The 22,518-nt window shown below is 46.3% G+C and overlaps 1 protein-coding gene across 3 annotated transcripts in view; it reads right to left on the bottom strand.

Annotated features, from left to right (window-relative positions):
• Window positions 1-22,518, bottom strand: part of Sgpl1 (sphingosine-1-phosphate lyase 1) — a 61,853-nt gene that overhangs the window by 27,375 nt on the left and 11,960 nt on the right. For all 3 annotated transcript variants that reach the window (XM_045137556.1, XM_045137554.1, XM_045137555.1), the window contains exons 3-4: window positions 9,371-9,536; window positions 1,309-1,376 (exon numbers count right to left, since the gene is read on the bottom strand). In XM_045137556.1, coding sequence (XP_044993491.1) covers window positions 1,309-1,376; window positions 9,371-9,536 — 234 coding nt within the window. The remainder of the gene's footprint in view (window positions 1-1,308; window positions 1,377-9,370; window positions 9,537-22,518) is intronic.

Below are 22,518 nucleotides of genomic sequence, written 5' to 3'. Positions count from 1 at the left end.
CTCAGAATGTGTAGGTTCTGTGTTCAATGACCACCACCACCACCACCACCACCAACACCATCAACACACCACCACCGATAAACCTCAACAAGTGGAACATTCCACGTGAAAGAGCACCTGCCTAGAATGTGTAAGATCCCAGGTTCAAGCCCTAGTACCACCACTACCACCACCAACAACAAAAATATTTCTCTGGGAATGCAGTTCAGTGGTAGAGTGCTTGCCTCGCATGCAGGAGACACTGGATTTGATCCCCAGCACTGTAAAAACAAACAAACAAACAAACAAACACGTAACAAAATATTGACAGTGAAGGAGAAAAGTAAAAAGGGTGAGGACAGGAAGAAGGGGAAAGTCCTTCTATCGTTGTGGGACGGCCTACCCCCAGAAGCACCCTTCCCCCCCCACCCCACCCCCGGGAACCAAAAGCCACAAGGGAAGGAAAACTGGAAAGCAAGTCACGTTGGGAAAGACCAAAGGGAAGGTAAGGGACAGGGCAGGTGCTGGGGACAAGAGGACACCAAGGACTCAGCTGCCTTCTCCCGGGCTTGCAAGGAGCAGGCCCTGCTTATCATCCCCAGATAAAGAACCCTCAGGACACTCGGTGAGGGATTATCTGATCCCAGCCCAGCAAGTGACAGCAGAGAGGGCACCCGGGAGACAGCGACTCCACGGTAAACAGTGCAAAGGGCAGACCCGAGCTGTGTTCTCTCTTTACAAGCCTAAGCCTGGATTAGCAAACTAGCTGGCCTACCTGTTTTCCTGTTTTTGTGACATAGCCAGATTCATTCTTTAACCTGGCCTCCTCTTACTGTGACAGCAAAAATACGGCCCAGAGTCTGAAAGTGTTCCATATCTAGCCCTTTACAGAAAGGTGGTTAGCCCGACTTAATTCCTAGATAAATACAAATATCTAAATTCAGGCCAGCCGAATACTGCTGTACAGCACGTAACACTTCACAGCAGGTTTTCTAACTACAGGTCCTTCCAGCCCAGAGCTCCTCTCTCCTTCGGCCAACTATGTGGAAAAAGGGTTATTAAATCAAGGTTTTTCAAACTTGGTCCTTTGGCATCTTGAGCCCAGGTAAGTCTTTGGCTATGGTGCCATCCTATGCACTGTAGGATGTGTCCCAGCATCCCTGACATCTACCCACAAGATGCCAGGAGTCTGCCATCAGAGCTGGGACAACCCAAACTGTCTCTAAACATTGCCCAGTGCCCCACAAAGGTGAGGAACAAAACTGCTCCTCCTCTGGGAACGGCCAGGCCGGGCACGTTGAACAGGAGAGCAGCACAGGCCGCACCTACCATGCGGCCAATGAAGGGCGTCTTCCTGATGAGCTTGAAGCATTTCTTTTTCAACCTTGACCACAAACCTACAAGAAATAGACAGTTCTGTCATGCACATAAATGTCCATGGCTACAACCTACTAGTCAATAGATGCAGTCATTAGTGTCTTACATCTTTACTTCCCCATCACAGGAAGAGTTTCATTTATTCATTTTTTTGAATACACAATATACTTATGTGACTGACCCAAACTTTTAATTTTTGTTCATAAGAAAAGAAGAAAAGGGCAGATTCGAGAAAGAATAGGCATGACAGGGCCTCTAGCCACTGGAACAAACTTCAGATGCACGCACCACACTGTGCATCTAGCTGTACGTGGGTCCTGGTGAGCCAAACTGAAGGAGAGTCTTACCCGATAAGCCCTCTCTCCAGCCCCCGAAACGTTTAGGAAATAAACACAGCAGGGTGTTTTCTTGCTGCCATTTACCTCATAGGTAGGTGTCATCTGGCCCTCAGATAAACGCTGTAGTTTCTCACACACTCTTGACATACATAAGAATAACAGTAAGTTCTTTTTCTCAGTGTCCCACACAAAGCAGCCTGCTGGCACCGCCACGGGCCTGTCCGCGCAGCAGGAAGAGGCCCGGGCTTCTCTCCCGTGGCTGCCGCCGTCCCACCGAGGGGTGTGCTCTAGTCTGTTCCGCAGCCCCTCTCAAAGGGACTTGGGTTGTCGCAGGCACTTGCTATTACAAACCACTGAGGTCAATGACCTTGCCACACACACCACTGCATTCATCCATGCACCATGCTCACAGCTAATTCCCAAAAGCAGAGTGGCTGGGTTAAATGACAGGTGTTCCAGGCGATCTCAAGTGTTCCAGATCTCTCTGCCCTTACCCCAATGACTCGCTCATGTTTTTTTCCAGGAACTACGCTGCTGTCTCTCATTCAACAAAGACCCTGACAATATTTTCTGGACCTCAAAAGAACCTGAAAATCATGTCCACTCTGTCAGGCAGCACAAAGGACAGAAAATTATGAGCCTATAATTATAGTAATTATGAATACATGTGTCTCCGCAAGCTGATAGGCCTCTTAATTCTTCACAATGAGTACATCTAAACCAACTCTGCAAGAAGGTCTAGATGGCTTTCCAGGCATCCATCCAAGAGTGACATGAAAGCAACTGAGAATCAGAACTTGCTCAAGCACAGGAAAGACCAGGGAGAGAGCAGAACAAGATTGTTTGTTCATTTTTGTTTTCAAGGTGGGGTCTCACTCTAGCCAGGCTGACCTGGAATTCACTATGGAGTCTCATGGTGGCCTCAAACTCACAGTGACCCACCTACCTCTGCCTCCCCAGTGCTGGAATTAAAGGCGTGCGCCACCACACCCGAGATAGCAAAAGTAACGGATTTTATGTTATCCACATGCTCCTCAGAGGCCCTAGACCACCTTGGGTCCATAGCATGAGTTTAATACGAACCTCGTTGCATACCTAGGACGCCTGGGCACTGCAATCTCAGGTCTGCTCCCCACAGACTTGTCTAAACTCACATTCGTACTGAGACACCTATATCCTTGCTGCCTTGTTTGCTTAGGTGACACTGTCCTTCCTCACCCAATCAACACTCTGCAAGCTGCGACAGAGCCAACCCAGGAACACACAGACCAGGAAGAAAAATTGTTTGTGGGTACATTTCATTTCCAAGTATGTCCTTCTAGTCCTATTCTACACACTGTAATACAAAGCTAGAATTTTGTTTTGCAGGGCTGGAGAGATGGCTTGGCAGTTAAAGGCGCTTGCCTGTGAAGCCTAAGGATGCACAAGGGGGTGCAAGCATCTGGAGTTCATTTGCAGTAGCTGGAGGCCCTGGCTCACCCATTCTCTATCTGACTCTTTCTCTCTCTTTCAAATAAATAAGATACATTAAATTTTTTTAAATTTAATTTTAAGATCTTATTTTACATAAATTAACTACATCCTCTTCTCATTTATAGCATCTTATACAATAAAAATTCTTCCTGCTACAGAGATGGCTTAGCAGTTAAGACACTTGCCTGCAAAGCCAAAGGACCAATGTTCATTTCCCCAGGACCCACATAAGCCAGATGCATAAGGTGGTGCATGCGTCTGGAGTTTGTAGTGGCTGAAGGCCCTGGTGTGCCCATTCTGTGTGTGTGTGTGTGTGTGTGTGTGTGTGTGTGTGTGTGCGCACGCACGCTTCTTTCTCTCTCTCAAATAAAATAATTTTTAAAAAAGGGGGGGATTAACTTAAAAAAAAATCAGGCGTGGTGGCACAGGCCTTTAATCCCAGCACTCGGGAAATAGAGATAGGAGGATCACTGTGAGTTCAAGGCCACCCTAAGACTACATAGTAAATTCCAGGTCAGGCTGAGCTACAGTGAGACCCTACCTCAAAACAAAAAAAAGCCTCCTAAATTTTTTTGTTTGTTTCTCAAGGTAGGGTCTCACTCTAGTAAAGGCTGACCTGGAATTCACTATGTAGTCTCAAGCTGGCCTCAAACTCATAGCAATCCTCTTACCTTGACCTTATTAGTACTAGGATTAAAGGTACGACCCACCTAGCTAGACGTGTTGACACACGCTTTAATCCCAGCACTCAGGAGGCAGAGGTAGGAGGATCACCAGGAGTTCCAGGCCAGCCTGAGACTACATGGTGAATTCCATCCAGGTCAGCCTGGACTAGAGTGAAACCCTACCTCGAAAAACCAAAAAAAACCCACAAAGGTGTGGCCTACTATACCCATTCTTCCTAACATTTTTAGATGTTACAATGCTGAATATTGTAAGTCAATTATCTCTAACATCACAGGAATAAAGATTCAAAATCCCTTCCTCCTCTAATAGATGATGTAATTAATAAGCAAGAAAGCTAACAACCAACCAACTAGGCTAATCGCCTAAAATATATCAACAGGCTCACTAAGGTTATAAGAATAAAATAGGATGGTCAAAAATGACAAAATGCAGGGTCAGCCAGTGATGGAGGAATTAAAGGTGAAAAGACCATGTGACCTAAAGCGATCATTCTAGAAGCAAAAGCCTCAAGGGTGTGGGGCATTTGCTTGTAATCCCAGCACATGGGAAGTAAACAGGGAGGTTGGGAGGTTCCGGGGTTCGAAATCATTCTTGGCTACAAAGTGAGTTCAAGGCTAGCCTGAACACATAGCAACACCTAGTCTCAAACAAAACAAACTATATGTATTTTTAATTTCAAATTTATTTTTTATGAGAGTGTGAGAAAGGAAATTGGCATGCCAGGGCCTCCAACCACTGCAATAGCACTCCAGACCTTATGCACATGCATGACCTTGTGCAACCGGCTTACGTGGGTTCTGGGGAGTCAAACCTGGGTCTTTAAGCTTTGCAGGCAAGCACCTTAACTGTGGAATCATCTCTCTAGCCCTCAAATTTATTTATTATTTTTTATATTTTTTTTTTATTTATTTACTTGAGAGAGACAGAATAGGCTCACTAGGGCCTCCAGCTATTGCAAGTAAACTCCAGGCACATGCACCACCTTGTGCATCTGGTTTATGTGGGTCCTAGGGATTGATCCAGCGTACTTTGGCTTTGGAGACAAGCACCTTAACTGCTAAGCCATCTCTCCAGCCCCTCAAATTTATTTAAAAACATTTAAAGCTAAAATAGGAAGCACCAATGCAAAAGCAAATCATGCGACTTCACTACAAATGCTTTCACAGAAAGGACACCTACCTGCCTCAGTGTCTCATTAAGACAAGCACCATTATGCCTGCTTGACCGTGAGGACACAGGCCAAGAGAGCTGCTGCCCAAAGCGCAGCACAAGACACTGACTGCTCACTCCTCCTCCAGCACGAAGTTACTTCCGTGAAGAACTACGCAGACAGCCTGGCAGTTAAAGCCAACGCTGAGACGGGCGAGGCCCCTGAGACTACAGAGTGGATTCCAGGTCATCCTGGGCTACAGTGAGACCCTAGCTCGAAAACACAACAAAAGCAACAACAAAAACACTGGCATACGAAGAAGGAAGCTATGAGCTGATAATCAGAGAATTAGGGAAGACAGAGCACCTCCGAGCTGATAACCCTGGCCTACATTCTTGCTGCTGCCAGTCTTACTTCCTCCGATCTCTACCCTTTGTCCCAAAATTATCCTCTAACCTCAGGAGGAGAGTCAAAGCCCAAAGATCGGCCAGATTTAACACCAGAGACTCCTCTTGTGCAATATGCTAAGATTGTTCACATATACACAGCACACTTCTCTCAGAGCAATTTCATCAAAGTAGCCCCCAATTTTAAATTTTCCTTTATGTATTTACTTTGAGACAGGATCTCACACTGTGGCCCAGGCTTGCCTAGAATCTCATTATGTAGCCCAAGGATGGCATCCACTTCCGCCTCCTGAGTGTGGGAATTACAGGCCTGATCTATCATGCCTAGATTATGGAGGAATGACATTCTAATCTGTGTCCGAAATTTCATTTGTCAGTTACAAAATAAAAATTGAGTTGCGGGGCTCCTTCCCGCTCAGGTAGTGCCAAGGGAAGGACCAGGCCTGCTGGTTCCTCCCCAGGGGTTGAGAAGGATGATGAGCGTCGGACGACTCAGAAACCTCTCCTGGCCACCGGAGAAAAACCACACTGAGTCGGGAGTCTTTTCGATGCAGGAACTCACAGAAACAACTCGCTTTATTACTCTGAGCGGTTGCCTATATCATGTTGGGGACGAAGGCGGGAATTTTTGGATGGGGGCAGAGATAAGGGCCAATAATGAACTCTAACTATTGAAATGGTAATTACAATTACCACACAGAAGTGGCAGGCCAGAAGCCATTAGGCGTCTTGTTGAGTCCTAGCTGGCCAGAGACAGGTCGCCAAACTTTATTTAGCTAGGCTCAGGAAGTTCCATTAGGCCTCACGCCTGGGCCTTTCAGAGCCCAACATCAAGTGTATGTGTTTAGTTAAATGAACTGTCAATATTCACCTATTTTAAAAAATATTTTTATTTATTTAGTTGCAAGCAGAGAGAGAGAGAAGAGAGATAGAGAGAATGGGTGTGCCAGGGCCTCCAGCCACTGCAAACAAACTCCAAATGCATGCACCATTGTACATGTGGCTTTACATGTATACTGGGGAATTAAACCTGGGTTGTTAGGCTTTATAGACAGGCACATTAACCATTAAGCCATCTCTCCAGCAATCTGCAGCCAGGTATGATGGCACACACCTTTAATCCCAGCAGTGGTAGGAGGATCACCATGAGTCTGAGGACACCCTGAGACTACATAGTGAATTCCAGGTCAGCCTGGGCTACAGTGAAACCCTACCTCAAAAACCAAAAGAAACAAAAAATATAAGTACAAAAGAACAAACAAACAAACAAAAAAACTCTATTTTGCATGAGTCAACCTAACTAAGTTTACACACAGACACCACAATTAGTGGTATCCTTTGGTAGTAAGTTGAATTGTTCTCTATGGCTTATCCATATTGTCTAAGTTTTCTACAGTGAGCATGAACTGCTTTTGAAGAGGAAAAAAATATATATGGCTTAGTATCCTACCCAGAGATGTAGATGGCCTATCTTAATAATACACATCTCATGAGAAATTAATACTTGGAGCAGCAAGTAAGCAAAGTACTTGGACCTACGATGGCCACGCTCCTTCTACCAGTTACGCCAAATGCATGGCCGAGCAAGCTGATACCGGAAAGCAAAGCGCCAAGAGTCTGGGGCAGTGGATGTGACTAGATCCACTTAGCCTTCCACAATGCACAGACTTCAAAATAGCAGGCTGTACACAATATTTAAAATGACTAAGTTATTGTTGATTAATTTTTAAATACCTGAGTTATTACTACCATAACAAATAAATGCAAAACTTCCACAGTGCTAACATCAGTCTGGCTTCCTAACAGAACCACCTTGACAAGGAAAGTGCCCCGAATGGTGGTTTCCAAAGGCTAAGGGAATGGAGAGTTTGGGGGATTTTTCTCAATCTTGAGACAGGTTTATGTAATAGCCAGACTGCTTTCAGACTCACAACCCTTTTGCCTCAGCCTCCTAAGAGCTGGGATTGCAGATGTGCGCCACCAAACATGGAAAAGACAGCTTCAGAAGGGCCAGTGGCACCAACTGTTAGCACGTGGTATTCTATGAAAGACAGCTGCAGCTTAGGGTGGTAATGAAGTTCAGGGGGTGGATGGATGTGGAGTTGTACAGCAAAGTGAACGCCACTGAACTGAACACTTAAAAAAAGTGGTTTAACTTGCCGGGCATGGTGGCACACACCTTTTTTTAAAAAAATATTTTTTTGTTCATTTTTTATTTATTTATTTGAGAGCGACAGACACAGAGAGAAAGACAGATAGAGGGAGAGGGAGAGAATGGGCGCGCCAGGGCTTCCAGCCACTGCAAACGAACTCCAGACACGTGCGCCCCCTTGTGCATCTGGCTAACGTGGGACCTGGGGAACCGAGCCTCCAACCAGAGTCCTTAGGCTTCACAGGCAAGCGCTTAACCGCTAAGCCATCTCTCCAGCCCCTACACACCTTTAATCCTAGCACTCGGGAGGCAGAGGTAGGAGGATTGCTGTGAGTTCGAGGCCACCCTGAGACTCCATAGCGAATTCCAGGTCAGCCTGGGCTAGAGTGAGACCTTACCTCAAAAAAACAAAAAAAAATAAAAAAATAAAAAATAGTGGTTTAACTAACAGGCTGGAGTGTAGCTCAAAGGTAGAGTATTCATCTAGTACCAATCTCCAGCACCACAAAATAAATAATAGTGTCATTCACCACACACACAGCCCTCTACATTGATATATCACCTCACAATACAAAGAAAAAAAGCCGGCTAAGGTGGCCTGACTTGTAATGGCAGTCTGGCGCACAGAGGGAGGGAGGGAGGAAGATAGGAAAATAGGAATGAAAGAAAAACCTCCAAACCATGCATACCGCAGAAAGGCTACTGATGAGAGAACCTTGCAAGACTACGAGCTAAGGACAGGCTCTTGAAGCGCAGGGCTCTATGCTGTGCAGCAGGAGAGTCACTCTCGTGTCCACTCTAAAACAGCGGTGTGGCTCTCTGCTATCATGCTTTATGACACTTACTCTGCTGTAACTGCAGTGTTTCTAAAACAGCTCAATGGCTGTATGGTAGAAGGATGATAAACAATGTGGCTTCTAAACTGACTTTTAAACTGACTTTCCCCCCCTGGGGAAAGAAAAGAAAAGCAGAAAGGTATAGTTAAAGAGCCCCTAACAGACGCTTAGGGAAGCAAAGCAATGCAGGATTTCAAGGAAGTGAGAAATGACTTGATTCTCTTCAAAGTGACTTGTTTCTTCTAACAAGGAAGTTACTCAAGACACCCTGTAAGTGTGGAGAAAGAGCGTAGGAGTCACAGTACCCACCACACCCACTGTTTGGACTGTAATCAACCAAACTTACCAGACACAGTCTGAGGGGAGACAATTATAGTCCCATGTAAGCACCTAGGGTTCCAGGTGGGGAAGAAACAGTGGGCCAGCAAGGGGCTTATACCTTAGGAAGGGGCAGGGGCATTTACAAGCAGATCATTGACAGAGTTCTCATCTTCTGAGGCACCTGATAATGGCCTCCTTTCTCTCATGTTTATCTGGTGCTGTGAGTCACTAGATTTGTCCAAAGGCATCAGAAGTTCAACTTCTAGGGGACAGAGACCCTACATGAATTATGCGGGTATGCCCAGAGCTCAATGCAGTGGCAGCCACATGAGTGTCTTCCCACATTTCACCTCACCTTTAGGGAAAAGGAAGCCCCAAGGGGGAAAAAAAAGGGGCTTACGTTCTTCTACACCTGTAATCCCCACTCTTTACAATGACTAATTCCTGAGGAGTGCTGTGTAAGCTACAGATGCAAGAGTAAAATAAAATAGACAAGAACAGTTACCCAATCAGAATACAAAGTGCCATTTTCCACTTAAAGGGATTTTTTAAAGCAGAACTAAACCACAGAAATTAGTCCGACCCATGAGCCATGAATGCCAGGGCCAGTGACCCTCCACTTTTCCTTTACAGAAGGGCGGCATACTTACTCTCTGGCTGGAAGATAAACTCATACACCCAGACTACCAGCAGGGTACACAGGACACTCCACGCAATTAGCTGCCATGGCTCATATTTGGTGCAACACCCATTCACATAATTCTTGGCTTTTGTAGAGTAAGCTTCCAAAATCTCCAAGTAAGGCTCAAAGGCCTTCTAGAAATAGAAGAGAAAAACAGAAATATTACATTCAGAAAAAGAAACATCTATGCTTAGTCTGTTCTTCAATTCTCATTTTTCAAGGGCAGAGCCATTCACAACACAGCCACACCTCAGCAATAATCTTATCACCCCCCACAGCTCCCCGCGCTTCTGCATCCACAGCTGCCCTGGAGCACTGCCACTCACAAGCCACGTGGATTTTGACATGGATTTTGATCTGCTTCTTTTGTAAAAGAGGGCTGAGCTTGAGCATCGTGTCAGTGCTGACGCCTTGATATGATGCCAGCAGGCTCAGCCAGGCCCTCCACTCAAGCAACCTCTCCTGGGTGTGGCTTCTCGTCCTCTCTATCTGACTTTCTCCTTGTGTAAAACGATCTGTTGACATCCACTAAACTTTAAATGTATATTCATCTTGTCCCAGAAATGCTAACTTTTGGCTTACATATACTTGCACATGTTAAGAAAGAAATATCCAAGGATGTTCATTTCAGTATTTTTTCTAAAAGCAAAAGAAACTAAGTTAGGCAGACGGCTTGGTGGTTAAAACTACTTGCTTGCAAAGCCTGCCAGTCTGGGTTCGACTCCCCAGCACCCATGTAAAACTAAATGCAAAAAATGGTACAGCACCTGGTACTCATTTGCAGCAGCAAGAGAACTTGGCAAGCACATGCAAGTAAATACATTTTAAAACATTTTTAAGTTGGGCGTGGTGGCGCACGCCTTTAATATCAGCACTCAGGAGGCAGAGGTAGGAGGATCTCTGTGAATTCAAGGCCACCCTGAGACTCCATAGTGAATTCCAGGTGAGCCTGGACCAGAGACCTTACCTTAAAAAAATAAACCAAAAAAATAATTTTTTAAAAAATATAAGAAATGTAAATGTCCATTCATAGAGAAAAGGCTAAACTAACACATAATTTATGTGCACACTGAAGCACTGGAAAGAATGTGGATCTTTTACACAGACAAGCTTCCAAAACATGACTAAAGAAAAGAAGCAAACTACAGAACAATTCCACCAGACACAGACTAATGGGCACACCCAAGTCTTTTGCTTAGACAGAATTTGGTGGAGATCAGTAACGGGAAGACAGAAATTAGAGCAAAAATTTTAAATCAAGAGCTGGCATGGTGGCATGCTCCTTTGATCCCAGCACTTGGGAGGCAGAGGTAGGAGTGAGTTAAAGGACAACCTGAGACTACATAGTAAGTTCCAGGTCAGCCTGGGCTAGAGTGAGACCCTACCTTGAAAAACCAAAAAATTTTAAATCAACAACTGATGGAAAGATAAACTGGACTTGCCCGTAAGTATTACAATATTGGTGATGAACAAATAAGGAATATATTTTTTGGGGGGTCTTGTGTGTTTGAGTGTTTGAGAGAGTGAATGAGAGAGAAAGAGACATGAACATGGTAGCCCAGGCGGACCTGCAACTCACTACGTAGTCCGAGGTAGCTTTGAACCCACTTACCAGCCTGCCTCAGCCTCCCAGTGCTGAGATTATAAGCATAAGCTACCACATCAAACTAGTAATGCTGAGTCTATAGATATTTCTAGGGGTAGGGCAAACTTGAATTTAATAATTTCCTCAAGTATGGGATCGTGGAGTTGGGATAATACAGATGGTGCCAAATGTCAAGTTCAAGTCTGAGCAGTTAGTTAAGCAGTGTTACTGGAAGAGGAAAAGCTTAAGAGGTGCATGCCTGAGTTATGTCCTAACTGAAAACGTGCTGTCTGGAAAGGCACCAAAGTGCCTAAGAAGGAGGGGTACTTAATTGCTTCTTGAACCCATCATGGACTGAAGGCTTATGTTGCCCCCAAACTCTTAATGTTGAAACTTACCTTCCTACCAGCTAGTGTGAGAGCCTTTGGGAGGTTATCAGATCATAAAGGAACCCCTATGAAAACGCCTCGTGCCGTTACAAAAGAGGCTGACCCCAGAGAGCCAATATGTCCCTTCCCCCACGTGACCCCACAGCCAAGAAGGTGTCTCTGTGAACCTTCTGAACTCAGCTCTATGAGGGCCGCCTTCTAGGAAGTGGGCCTCAATCTGCTGCTGCCTTGATCTTAGACTTCCCAGCCTCCAGGACTGTAAACAATACACTTTTGTTGTTTATAAGCCACTGGTATAAGGCATTATGTTATAGCAGGCCAAATAGACTAAACAACACCCTTAGTGATTACACTGTTTGTAAAAGGCAATTACCATTAGGCAAGTATTAGTTTCCCTGAGGACTATCCATGGAAACTGCTGATCTCTGACCGGGTAGCCATTTCCCAGAGCCCACTGTTGCTACCAACAACTTCGACCTTGCAAAGCAAGGGGAAAGGCTGGAGGGAGAAGGTATGTCACCATTTTCAGCAGATAAAACTGAGCAAACTGTATGTATGGCCAAGAAGTGTGTTATGAGTGGGACGATGAATGCTCACTCAGGTGAGGGCTAGTCACACTCAGTCCTAATTCACAGTAAAACTAGAGGTCAGCAGTGTCAGAGGATGACCACAAATCCTAGCTCTTCCCAGCAGAGTGAAAACGTGACAGAACTAGCGTTGGAAACAACAAAGGACCAATAAAAGCAAAAAGCCTTAAAGCGGCAATAGAAGAGATTCTTAATTAGTTACAAAATTAAATTCAGCTGAAATGAAATGTATTTTCTTGGTAGTTGTATTGATTCTTAAGAAAATATTTTTAAAATATTTTTTAATTTATATGTGTGAAAGAGTGAGAGAGAATCTGAGAATGAGTGTGTGTGTGTGTGTGTGTGTGTGTGTGTGTGTGCGCGCGCGCGCACGCACAGGACCTCTTGCTACTACAGATGAACTACAGACACATGCAGCACTTTGTGCATCTGGCTTTCCACAGGCACTGGCAATCAAACCTTGGCCAGCAGGCTTCACAAGCAAGCGCCTTTACCCGCTGAGCCATCTCTCCAACCCTCGAAGATAGATCCAAGTTCTCTGACTCTAAAGACAGAACGGTACTGAAGGTGGACGGCTGCTGGCAAGCTTCCTGAGTAGGCAACTACTAGGTGGCAGGACTTCTACCTCTGGTGAGAGCGGTTAGGAGCAAGAGCAAGGTGCTTTCTTTAGCAGGTAGTCAGTGTAGGGACACAGGCCCAAGAACACAGATGTGGCCCTGCCCTGGAGAGCCTGGCAGAGAACTTCAGTCCAGACACATAAGGAGCAGCTTCCTGGCTCTTCCTCCTTGCCCAGGCTTGTCCCCATGGGCTGGCTCTTTCGAATCTGCACTCTCGCTGCCCCCACCCCCACCAGTCAACCAGGGTTCTTCATATAAATGTGAACTTGGTGGGCTGGAGAGATGGCTTAGTGGTCAAGCACTTGCCAATGAAGCCTAAGGACCCCGGTTCGAGGCTCGATTCCCCAGGATCCACGTAAGCCAGATGCACAAGCGGGCACATGTGTCAGGAATTCATTTACAGTGGCTGGAGGCCATGGCGCGCCCATTCTCTCTCTCTCTCTCTCTTTCTCTCTCTCTCTCCCCCTCCCTCTTTCTCTTTCCGCCTGTCGCTCTTAAAGAAAAATATAAATAAATAAAGGTGTGTGCCACCATGCCCGTTTAAAAAAAAAAGTGAACTTGGCAATGAGGATCATTCCCCCATGGGATTCCAAACTGATTAAAAAGACATGGTTTCAAGTTGCCATGTGGATTTTCCCTTGGTTCTCTTCTCAGCTTGGTAGCTTTTCTGCTTTTCTTCACTAATCTCAACTCTCAAAACCTTTCATAACTTAACCTTTTTCATGTTTATGTTTTTCAACTACTAACTGTAGACAAGAACTTGAGACTTAAGAGCCACAAGCCTGAGGAGTCCTAAGCCCACCCAGAACCAGAGCCCCAAGCCCACAGTGACGGCATCATCCACAGGTCCTTCAAGCACCACAAACAGCCTGGGCTCAGTCCCCAGTGAGGACACCTCGCCACCCAGGACGGCTCACTGCGCTACTGGGCTCTGTGCGGTAAGGTAGCCTATCTCCTTGGAAAAAAGGATGTGGCAGTTCCTTTGGGCCCTGAAAACAGTACAAGCCCCAGGAGGGTCCTGATGCAATATTCTAGCCCCTAAGAAGCATACCTGAAGGAAGCCTTAGAGATCAAATGCAACCTTCTCACTTTATAAGTAAACAGGGTCCACAGGGAAATGGTATACTCCTACAAAAACCCAAGCCTCCTGACTCAATGCCCAGTACTCTCTGCTTGAGTCTCAGTATTCCTGAGCAAAGGATCACCCAACATATTACCATCTGTGGTGGTTTGAATAGATGGCCCCCAATATATTCAGTATTACTTTGTAGTTTGCATCTGCAGCCACCTGGCTGGAGGCAGTGTCACTGGGCATCTTAAGGTGTTGTGGTGGGATTCAGATTTCAATCTACAGACATGCGAAGTGAGCCTAGTGTGCTATGTGGCTTTTGGCTTTCTGGCTTCTGCTTCTCTCTCTCTGCTTGGTCCTGTGAAAGCAGGCCAGCTTCTTCTGCCATTGTGGAATTTCCCCTGGATCTGTAAGCTTCAATAAATCCCTTCCTCCATTAAGTGTGCCAGGTCTAGAAGTTCATCTCAGCAAACCTGAAGCTGTCTGCTACACCATCTAATGGCACCCCAAGAGTTTTCTTTTACCACTCATGTTCTGAGTAGACTCTACCTTGGACATATGATACCAATCACAACAAATTAAACTTGTATAACTGGGTCATGACTGCAGAGTAACATCTCAAATATAGTACAAGAAATTAATAGTATCTCCCACAACAGTAATTCTACTATTGATCTTTAACCCCGTGGAAAGTAAGGGGAGACAGTATGATCAAATGAAAAGTACACACAGGTCCTACAGCTTGTACCCCTCAAACGGCCTGCTTGTTGCACATGTGACCACAAGAGGCCTCGGTGGAGCAATGGCTTGTCACCCAAGAAGCCACTCAAAACAGCAATGTCTTAATGATTTCACTGATCTCTGCAGATCATTTTAAGATAATGCTGATGCTGCATAGACTCCTGAGGGCTTTGTTTTAATAAGATCCTGGGAGGTTCTGCCTCCCTTGGTTACATTTCTCCCACTTAAACTGTTCGAGGTGCAGAGGCAGGAGACAGGTCTACAGAGCAGAAAGGCCGATCATTTGTAACTGAACGCGGCGCACGTCCAACTGGAAAAATGGCAGATCATCACAGACACAGCACAGGCCACCAGAGCCCTCACGTAAAAGTTGGAAGCTATGGAGGAGGACTTCTGTAAATCCAGCACACCTATGAGAGGAAGAGAAGTGAAACTTGAGAGTTTCAGAGAAAACTGCCTCAAAATGAGGTAGAGGGACCAACCATAAAGTTCTCCTATGCACACACACAAAAATAAAGTAAAAAAAAAAAATTACCTTCAGATAAATAAATATCGAAAAGAGTAACAAACCTGACTTTTTAATGGACAAAAAAAAATTGTGCTTTAAAGCAAGGATGAGTGGATGAAAAAAGAAAACCCTGCTGTGAAAACAGACGAGTTATTGCATGGACCCTTAGTTGGCCTAGAACTAAAAGCCAAAGCTACCCAAGTCTGATCTTCTTTCATATTACGTTCTGCAAATTTTCCAAGTGCAGAGCAAGTAGGTAAGAAAACACCGTTGTCTCTAAAGGCATCAGAGTTCAACAGCAAAAACAGAACCTAAGCCCAAAGGGGAAAAGCTCCTGGGGTCACTAAAGAAGAAGTGAGACCGGAGCGATGCCCAGCGCGGCATGGGCACGTTTGCAGGGCCAGCCTCAGTCCTGAGGAGAGCAACACGCGCAAGCCGCACACTTCCCTAAAGCCCTCGGCGCGGGTCACCGCACCCAGCATCTGAGAAGCCCATCTCAGCGCTCAGCAGTGCCCACACTCCCTTCCCCGCCAGATGCCGCTGTCAACGCCAGGCGTGTGTCGTCAGCACTACTCCACAGCACTTCCAAGGGTCCCTGCTCTACACGTAGCAGGGGCGTATTCGGCAAAGCACCATTCCACCACTGGTCATGGGGGGGGGGGTGCGATGTTCCAAGTCGGCAGGCGGGCACACGGGGAAAGCGAAAGCCTGAGCTCAGGGAAGTCGGTGGGCCAAGGAGTGCTGCCAGGTGGTTCAGTTACCCGCTTGTCTGGCTGTAGCCAGGACAAGGTGTCAAGGGAAGACAGATGCTGACGCCCTTAAGAGAATCCTGCGTGCCTCTCTCCTGAAAGCAGCAGCAGGGTGCCGCAGGCGCTTCAACGAGAAGTATAAAGTCCAGCAGCCTGAGAGACGCAGAAAGAAGAGCGATTACGGAGCCCCGCGCCATGCTGCGCTCCAGAGGCTGCGGCAGTACCTGGAGTTCTAGGCCATCCTGGGCTACACAGCAAGATTTGGTCTCAAAAAAGCCCAAATAGGATTTTTCAGATGAACACACTCTCAGTTCTGAGTTCCACCAGTGCCTATTAACGTACTGCAAATGCCGACTTTCTCACAATAGTCAAGCAGCTGGCGGCACATGCAGTGAAGTTGTCTTACTTTCTTTTCCTTATTTTATTGTATTTAGTTGAGAGAGAGAGAGAGAGAGAGAGAGGCAGATAGAGAGAGAGAACCTCTAACCCCTGCAAATGAACTCCACATGCATGTGCCACCTTGTGCATCTGGCTTACGTGGGTACTGGGTATCCAAACCTGGGTTCTTAGGCTTGGCACTAACTGCTAAACCATCTCTCCAGCGCCCCTTCCCCTTTTGGGGTGTGTGTGTGTGTGTGTGTGTGTGTGTGTGTGTGTCTCCATAGCACGCACGTGGAGGTCAAAGGACAACCTCTGGCCAGGCTTTGCCTTCCACCTTGCTTGAGGCAGGGTCTCTCATTAATTATGCTGCTCTCACTAGGCAAACTGGTCCATGAGCTTGTAGGGGAATTCTCCTATCTCCATCTTCCACATATCATAGAAGCACTGAGATTACAGAAGCCCATTACAGCTTCTGGGCTTTATATGGGCTCTTCCATGATATCCATGACCTCACAGTGCCTGACACTACCTACACAAGACCATCATGATAGGAGGAAAAGATCATGACATCAAAATAAAAGAGAATGATTGAAAGGGGGAGGGGATATGATGGAGAGTGGAGTTTCAAAGGGGAAAGGGAGGGGAGGGAGGGAATTACCATGGGATATTGTTGACAATCATGGAACTCAGGTCCTCACACTTATAAAGCAAGTGCTTTATTCACTGAGTCATCTCCTTGTCCCATAAAGTTGTCTCTTAAAGGACAAAAGAGGACTGGAGTAATGGCTTAGCAGTTAAGGCCCTTGCCTACAAAACCAAAGGACCCAGGTTCTATTCCCCAGGACCCACATAAGCCACATGCACAAGGTGGCGCATGCATCTGGAATTCACTTGCATGAGCTAAAGGGCCTAGTATGCTGTCTCTCTCTCTCTCAAATGAATAAAATAAATTTCAAAAAAATAAAAGATCCAAAGTGAGCTATCCTTCAAAGACTAGAAATGAGTTTTTTTAATTAAAAAAACCAACTGAAAGAACCCACTATTATTCACAGAGAAGTTTCAATTTCCCTAAGCACATCACAACTGAAGCAGAGGTTGGCTAAGAGTTAGCTAAGTACACTTACCTTAGGTTATCTACACCTGTCAGAGCTCATAAACCCAGACTGAAGATTTTAACTGTTTATAGCCCTCACTCCCTAGGGTTGGAGAGCTGGCTCAGCGCACTTTCTGCACAAGTGTGAGGGCCCAAGGGGGACTAAGACCACCAGAGGCGGGATCTCCAGATCCCACATAAACAGCTGAGCATGGCCACGTGTGCCGGCAGGGGAGCAGAGATCTGAGAACTGTTGGAGCCCCACAAGCTCCAGAATCGGTAGACTCTAACTCAAAACAAGACCAGGCAGAAGAGCAGTGGAGCAGGACAGCCCAAGGGCTACCTTAGGCAAGCACCCCCAACCACCACCACCACAAGAGAGCATGTGGGGCACCACACACCACACCCACACAAACAAAAACAAAAAGAAGAAAGAAATCATTCCCTACAAGAGCCGAAGGAAGGGTAGGACTCCTTACAATGTGCTCCCCCAAGACACAAAATGGCCTGGATATCCATGACCTCACAGCGCCTGACACTACCTACACAAGACCATCATGATAGGAGGAAAAGATCATGATATCAAAATAAAAGAGAGATTGATTGAGAGGGGGAGGGGATATGATGGAGAATGGAGTTTCAAAGGGGAAAGTGGGGGGAGGGAGGGAATTACCATGGGATATTGTTTACAATCATGGAAGTTGTTAATTATAAAAAATAATAAAAAAATTTTAAGTCATGCTATTATTATTTCTGCATAAACTTTGAATTTATGTACAACCTAAGTTATGAGCTCCTTGTCTGGAGATTCTTGACATGCAATCTTGTTTAAAAGGATAAAACAGACCTAATCCTTGGTCTGACAGACCTTAAACATACACACACATACACCCTTGGGAAATCTGCCATCTAAATCTAGTCACCAAGAAGCTACTTTTGAAAACAAAAATAGGGCTGAAGAGATGGCTTAGTGGTTAAGCGCTTGCCTGTGAAGCCTAAGGAAACCAGTTCGAGGTTCGATTCCCTAGGACCCATGCTAGCCAGATACACAAGGAGGCACACACGTCTGGAGTTCGTTTGCAGTGGCTGGAAGCCCTGGCGCGCCCATTCTCCCTCTCTCTATCTGCCTCTTTCTCTCTGTCACTCTCAAATAAATAAATAAAAATGAGCAAAAGAAAAATTTAAAAACTAAAATAACCAGGCATGGTGGCGCACGCCTTTAATCCCAGCACTCAGGAGGCAGAGGTAGGAGGATTGCCATGAGTTCAAGGCCACCCTGAGACTCCATAGTGACATAATGAATTCTAGGTCAGCCTGGGCTAGAGTGAGACCCTACCGGGGAGGGGGGGAAGCTGGGCGTGGTGGTTCACACCTTTGATCCCAGCACTGGGGAGGCAGAGGTAGGAAGACTGCCTTAAGTTCAAGGTCACCCTGAGACTACATAGTGAATTCCAGAGCGAGACCCTACCTTGAAAAAAAAAAAAAGGCCCCATGACATAAAAGGTAAGCTCAAGACCTGCTGTCCTTACCTTCATGTTGCTGACACAAAGCACCCAACCAAAAGCAGCAGCTCATGGGAGGCAAGTTGTTTACTCTGCCTCAGTCCTGAGGGGAAGCTCCATGGTGGTAGGGAAAGGTGGCAGAGCAGAGGCTGGACATACCTCCTTGCCACAGCAAGTGGCAAACAGCGACAGGAGAGCAAGTTAAACTCTAGCAAGGGGGAGCCGGCCCTGAACCTGCACTGAACAACACACCTCCTCCAGCAACACTCCACCTCCCAAACTGACACCCTAACCCCCCAAAACTTATATATAAATAAATAAAACACACACACACACGCATGACTTTGCAAATGTGAACATGGGATACATGCTCAAAAACAAAAAGCCGGCATGCATGTAATGCCAGAATTCAGGAGGTGGAGCAGGAAGATTGCCACGAGGTCAGTGCTAGCCCAGGCTACATAACCAGCAGCAGGCCGGCCAGGGCTACGATGTGAGACTGTCTCAAAACAACAAAAACTCCAGGCTTGGTGCACAGGACACGGAAACAGGAGGATCAGGAATTCAAAGCCAGCTATGGTTACACACCAAGTTCGAGGCAGGCCTTGAGTACAGGAGACCCTGCCAAGAACAAGAGCAGGCAGTGTGGTAGTGCCACTCACATTAGCCCACAAGCGGGCTTCAACTGAGTGGAGAATGAGGAAGCGCCTAGAGGGCTGGAAGTTTTTTATATGGTGATCTAGCACGGTGACTCCAATTTCTTCACATACAAATATTTATTGACAAGTACAGATTCCTGCCCATTATCTTTTTTAAAAAAAGCCAGGCATGGTCACACACGCCTTTACTCCCAGCACTTGCAGAAGTAGGAGGAACACTGTGAATCTGGGGGCAGCCTGGGAATGCAGAGTGAGTTCTAGGTCAGCCTGGGTTAGAGTGAGACCCTACCTCAAAAAAAGAAGAAGAAAAGAAAAGAAAAATTTAAAAAGCCCTACAAGTTTTTTTATGCCTAAGTGCTCTGATTCACTACAGGGGTGACAGGACACAAAACAGCATGAGAAGACGGGTGAGGAGCGCTGTTCAGCTTATACAATAGGCAGTCCATTCACCAAGCACTTACTAAAAGAAAGCTTATTTTGCCTACTGCAAGAAGCTTATGGAGCAATCATATATTAAGCAAAAAGCATTATTACGTAAAAAGCCAACTTACTAGGTAAGATGTAACTATTTTAATCTGTGTACGCCCATGATCAAACTCCCAGCATATACACCACAGAACCCAATTGAACGAGGAGAAATAATCACCTAAGTGTGAAGGTATGTGGCTGACAGAGGCACCCACAAAAGAGGGAACCAAATGATTAGCAGTCAAGGGCAAAACTCTATTTCCTGAACTTGAGTCGTAGGTATATATGGTTGATTGATATTGTCTTAGGAGAGGGGAGGGGAGGGGAGGAGAGGTCAGAGGAAAGGAGGAGTTGGAAGCGAGGCTTCTTAAAGGCCCTTCATACAGCAATTAAGATCCCACGGGCTCTACCACGACAGCAGCTCTGGGCTTGCCGGCGCCAAGGCGACACTGCCTGTGAAGCCCTCCTGCTGCCAGGCACATGGCAGCTTTCCTTTCCTAACAATCCCGCCCTGCGCCTTTCCAAGATTCTGCTCAAGCACTAACGTCCGTCCGCCTGTTAAAACTAACTTGCCTAGCTTCAACGTAGTGGGCATTCTCGCTTTCTCCCCCAGTTCCTCCACTTGACCTCCTCCGGTTCCATGTGTGCCTCACAACAAGGCAGCCCATTCCCATGGGGCGGACCACCAGAAGCACCAGTGGGAGGTCAGGGCAGGAAAGCAGCCAGGCTTCTTCCGGCAGCCCAAGCTCCCGAATGCTACAGGTTACCCTTGCCCTCTTCACTTAAACTCTCAAGGTGCAGAAATCATACTTGCTTCATCAGCCTAAGAGAGACAAAGGCACTCTCTCTGTAGCTCTGGATGTCCACCGTTCCCATGCCGGCCTGGAGCTCACCAGGTGGCCCAAGCCAGCCTTGAACTTGGGATCCTCCTAACTCCTGAGTTACAGGATTACAGGCATGTACCACCACACGTGACTCCACTGTTTTCTTTAACTTGCCCCATCTTGCCCTGTCCCAGAACCTCTCGGTTACACAGCTGGAGTGTGTCAGGTGACTGACAGAGGCACACCACCGCGGCTCTCACTACTCCACGTCCCAGGGGGTTCTCATTTCCCCGCACCCCACAGCTGGGGCTTTTCTCTCAGTAACTGAGCTCTGTGTGTTTACACATGAAGACTGAATCAGTACAGAGCAGTTCCCTAGGGAAAATCCTTAACCCCAGACCAATTCTCAATTCTGCCACCTATGTGCATAAATGTGAGTGTAATATTAGATTTGGAAAACTAATTTGGAAGGCAAATGTTACTAAAAATTCCTGGCATGCAGACTGCAAAGCTAGCCAGATCCTGGGATTTGGAGCGTGTCAACGTATAACACCTCTTTCCTTTAGACTAAAGGCTGTTCATGAGACAGGAACAATACCAAATACAGAGCTCACCCTACAATGACCAACAGAATGCCAAAAAAAAATTTTAAATGCCCTATTAACTTTTCCTGTCTTCTAGTTAATTCTATAATCAAGAAACCAAGCCGGGCGTGGTGGCGCACGCCTTTAATTCCAGCAGTCGGGAGGCAGAGGTAGGAGGACTGCCGTGAGTTCGAGGCCGCCCTGAGACTCCATAGTGAATTCCAGGTCAGCCTGGGCCAGAGTGAGAACCCATCTCAGAAAAAAAAAAATAAAAAGGGTTCAACTACTAGAAAAGAACTTGTATGTGTCTGTGCGTTACGTGATTACGTGTGTGTAGTGTAAGCATGTGTGCAGATACATACACCCCTGCACACATATCTGGAAGCCAGATGTGGCTGCTATCACTCATCTGCATGAACCTGGAGCTGGCGTTTCTGGCCAGACCTGCAAATCCCATTCACTCTCCAGTCTCTGCTCCCCATAGGATGGGGGTTACAGGGTTGCATATGGATACACCAGCTGTCAAATAACTTTTAATGTCAGTCTTTCAGTTTACTAATTAAGTCCCATTGAGACTCATAAAGAAAGCATGTGTTGGAGCCAAGGGTCAGGGAGGAAGTTCAGAGACCTGGAGAAATACGAGTTCTGAACCAAAACCCAAAATGAATGAGGCCTGTTGCTTTCCCGGGAGCTGCAGGAACCCGTGAGGGGGAGCGCCTGTTTGGCGGCCCAGGCCATGCTGCACAGGTCCAAGGTAGCAGGGCTTGATCCCCACTAAGGCTGGCTGCAGAGGCCATTAGACGCCAGGCCTCCTTCCACACAGGATGCAGGGGGCAGACACCCAGTTATCTCTCTTACAGAACCACAGACCCAGGGTCCTATGTACACTGTAGCGTGTCCAGTTGTGGCCCTGGCCTGTACCTAGTGGATGTGGGTAGGCAACCAAAATGTCCCCAGGGATTGCCAAAGTCACTGAGGAGTAAAACTGCCATAGGCTGAAAACTGCCCTAGATAAACAATTACCATTCAAGCCCCACCAAGCTCCCCAAGGTAAGACTAAGTTTCCAATAAGCATCAGCAAACTTATTCATCACTGGATAGTTAGTAAAAGAGAAATGATGGGTTGTAGATAGCTATATGAGAAATCTTTTCCTTTCTAAAATACAGACAGTCCCAGTTAGGGAAAAGTGAATTTGAATTATTGATAAAATGTTGTGTCTGATTTTACATAACAAGTTTATTAAATATATTTTTGTGGAAAAAAATTGCAGGAGCTCAGCATGGTGGTGCACGCCTTTAGTCACAGCATTTGGGAGGCAGAGGTAGGAGGATCTATGAGTTCAAGGTCATTCTGAGACTA

This window comes from Jaculus jaculus, chromosome 18 (assembly GCF_020740685.1).
Source record: "Jaculus jaculus isolate mJacJac1 chromosome 18, mJacJac1.mat.Y.cur, whole genome shotgun sequence".
Classification (NCBI taxonomy): Eukaryota; Metazoa; Chordata; class Mammalia; order Rodentia; family Dipodidae; genus Jaculus; species Jaculus jaculus.
Note: the sequence above shows the minus strand (reverse complement) of the source record. Positions and strands in the feature narration are given on the sequence as shown.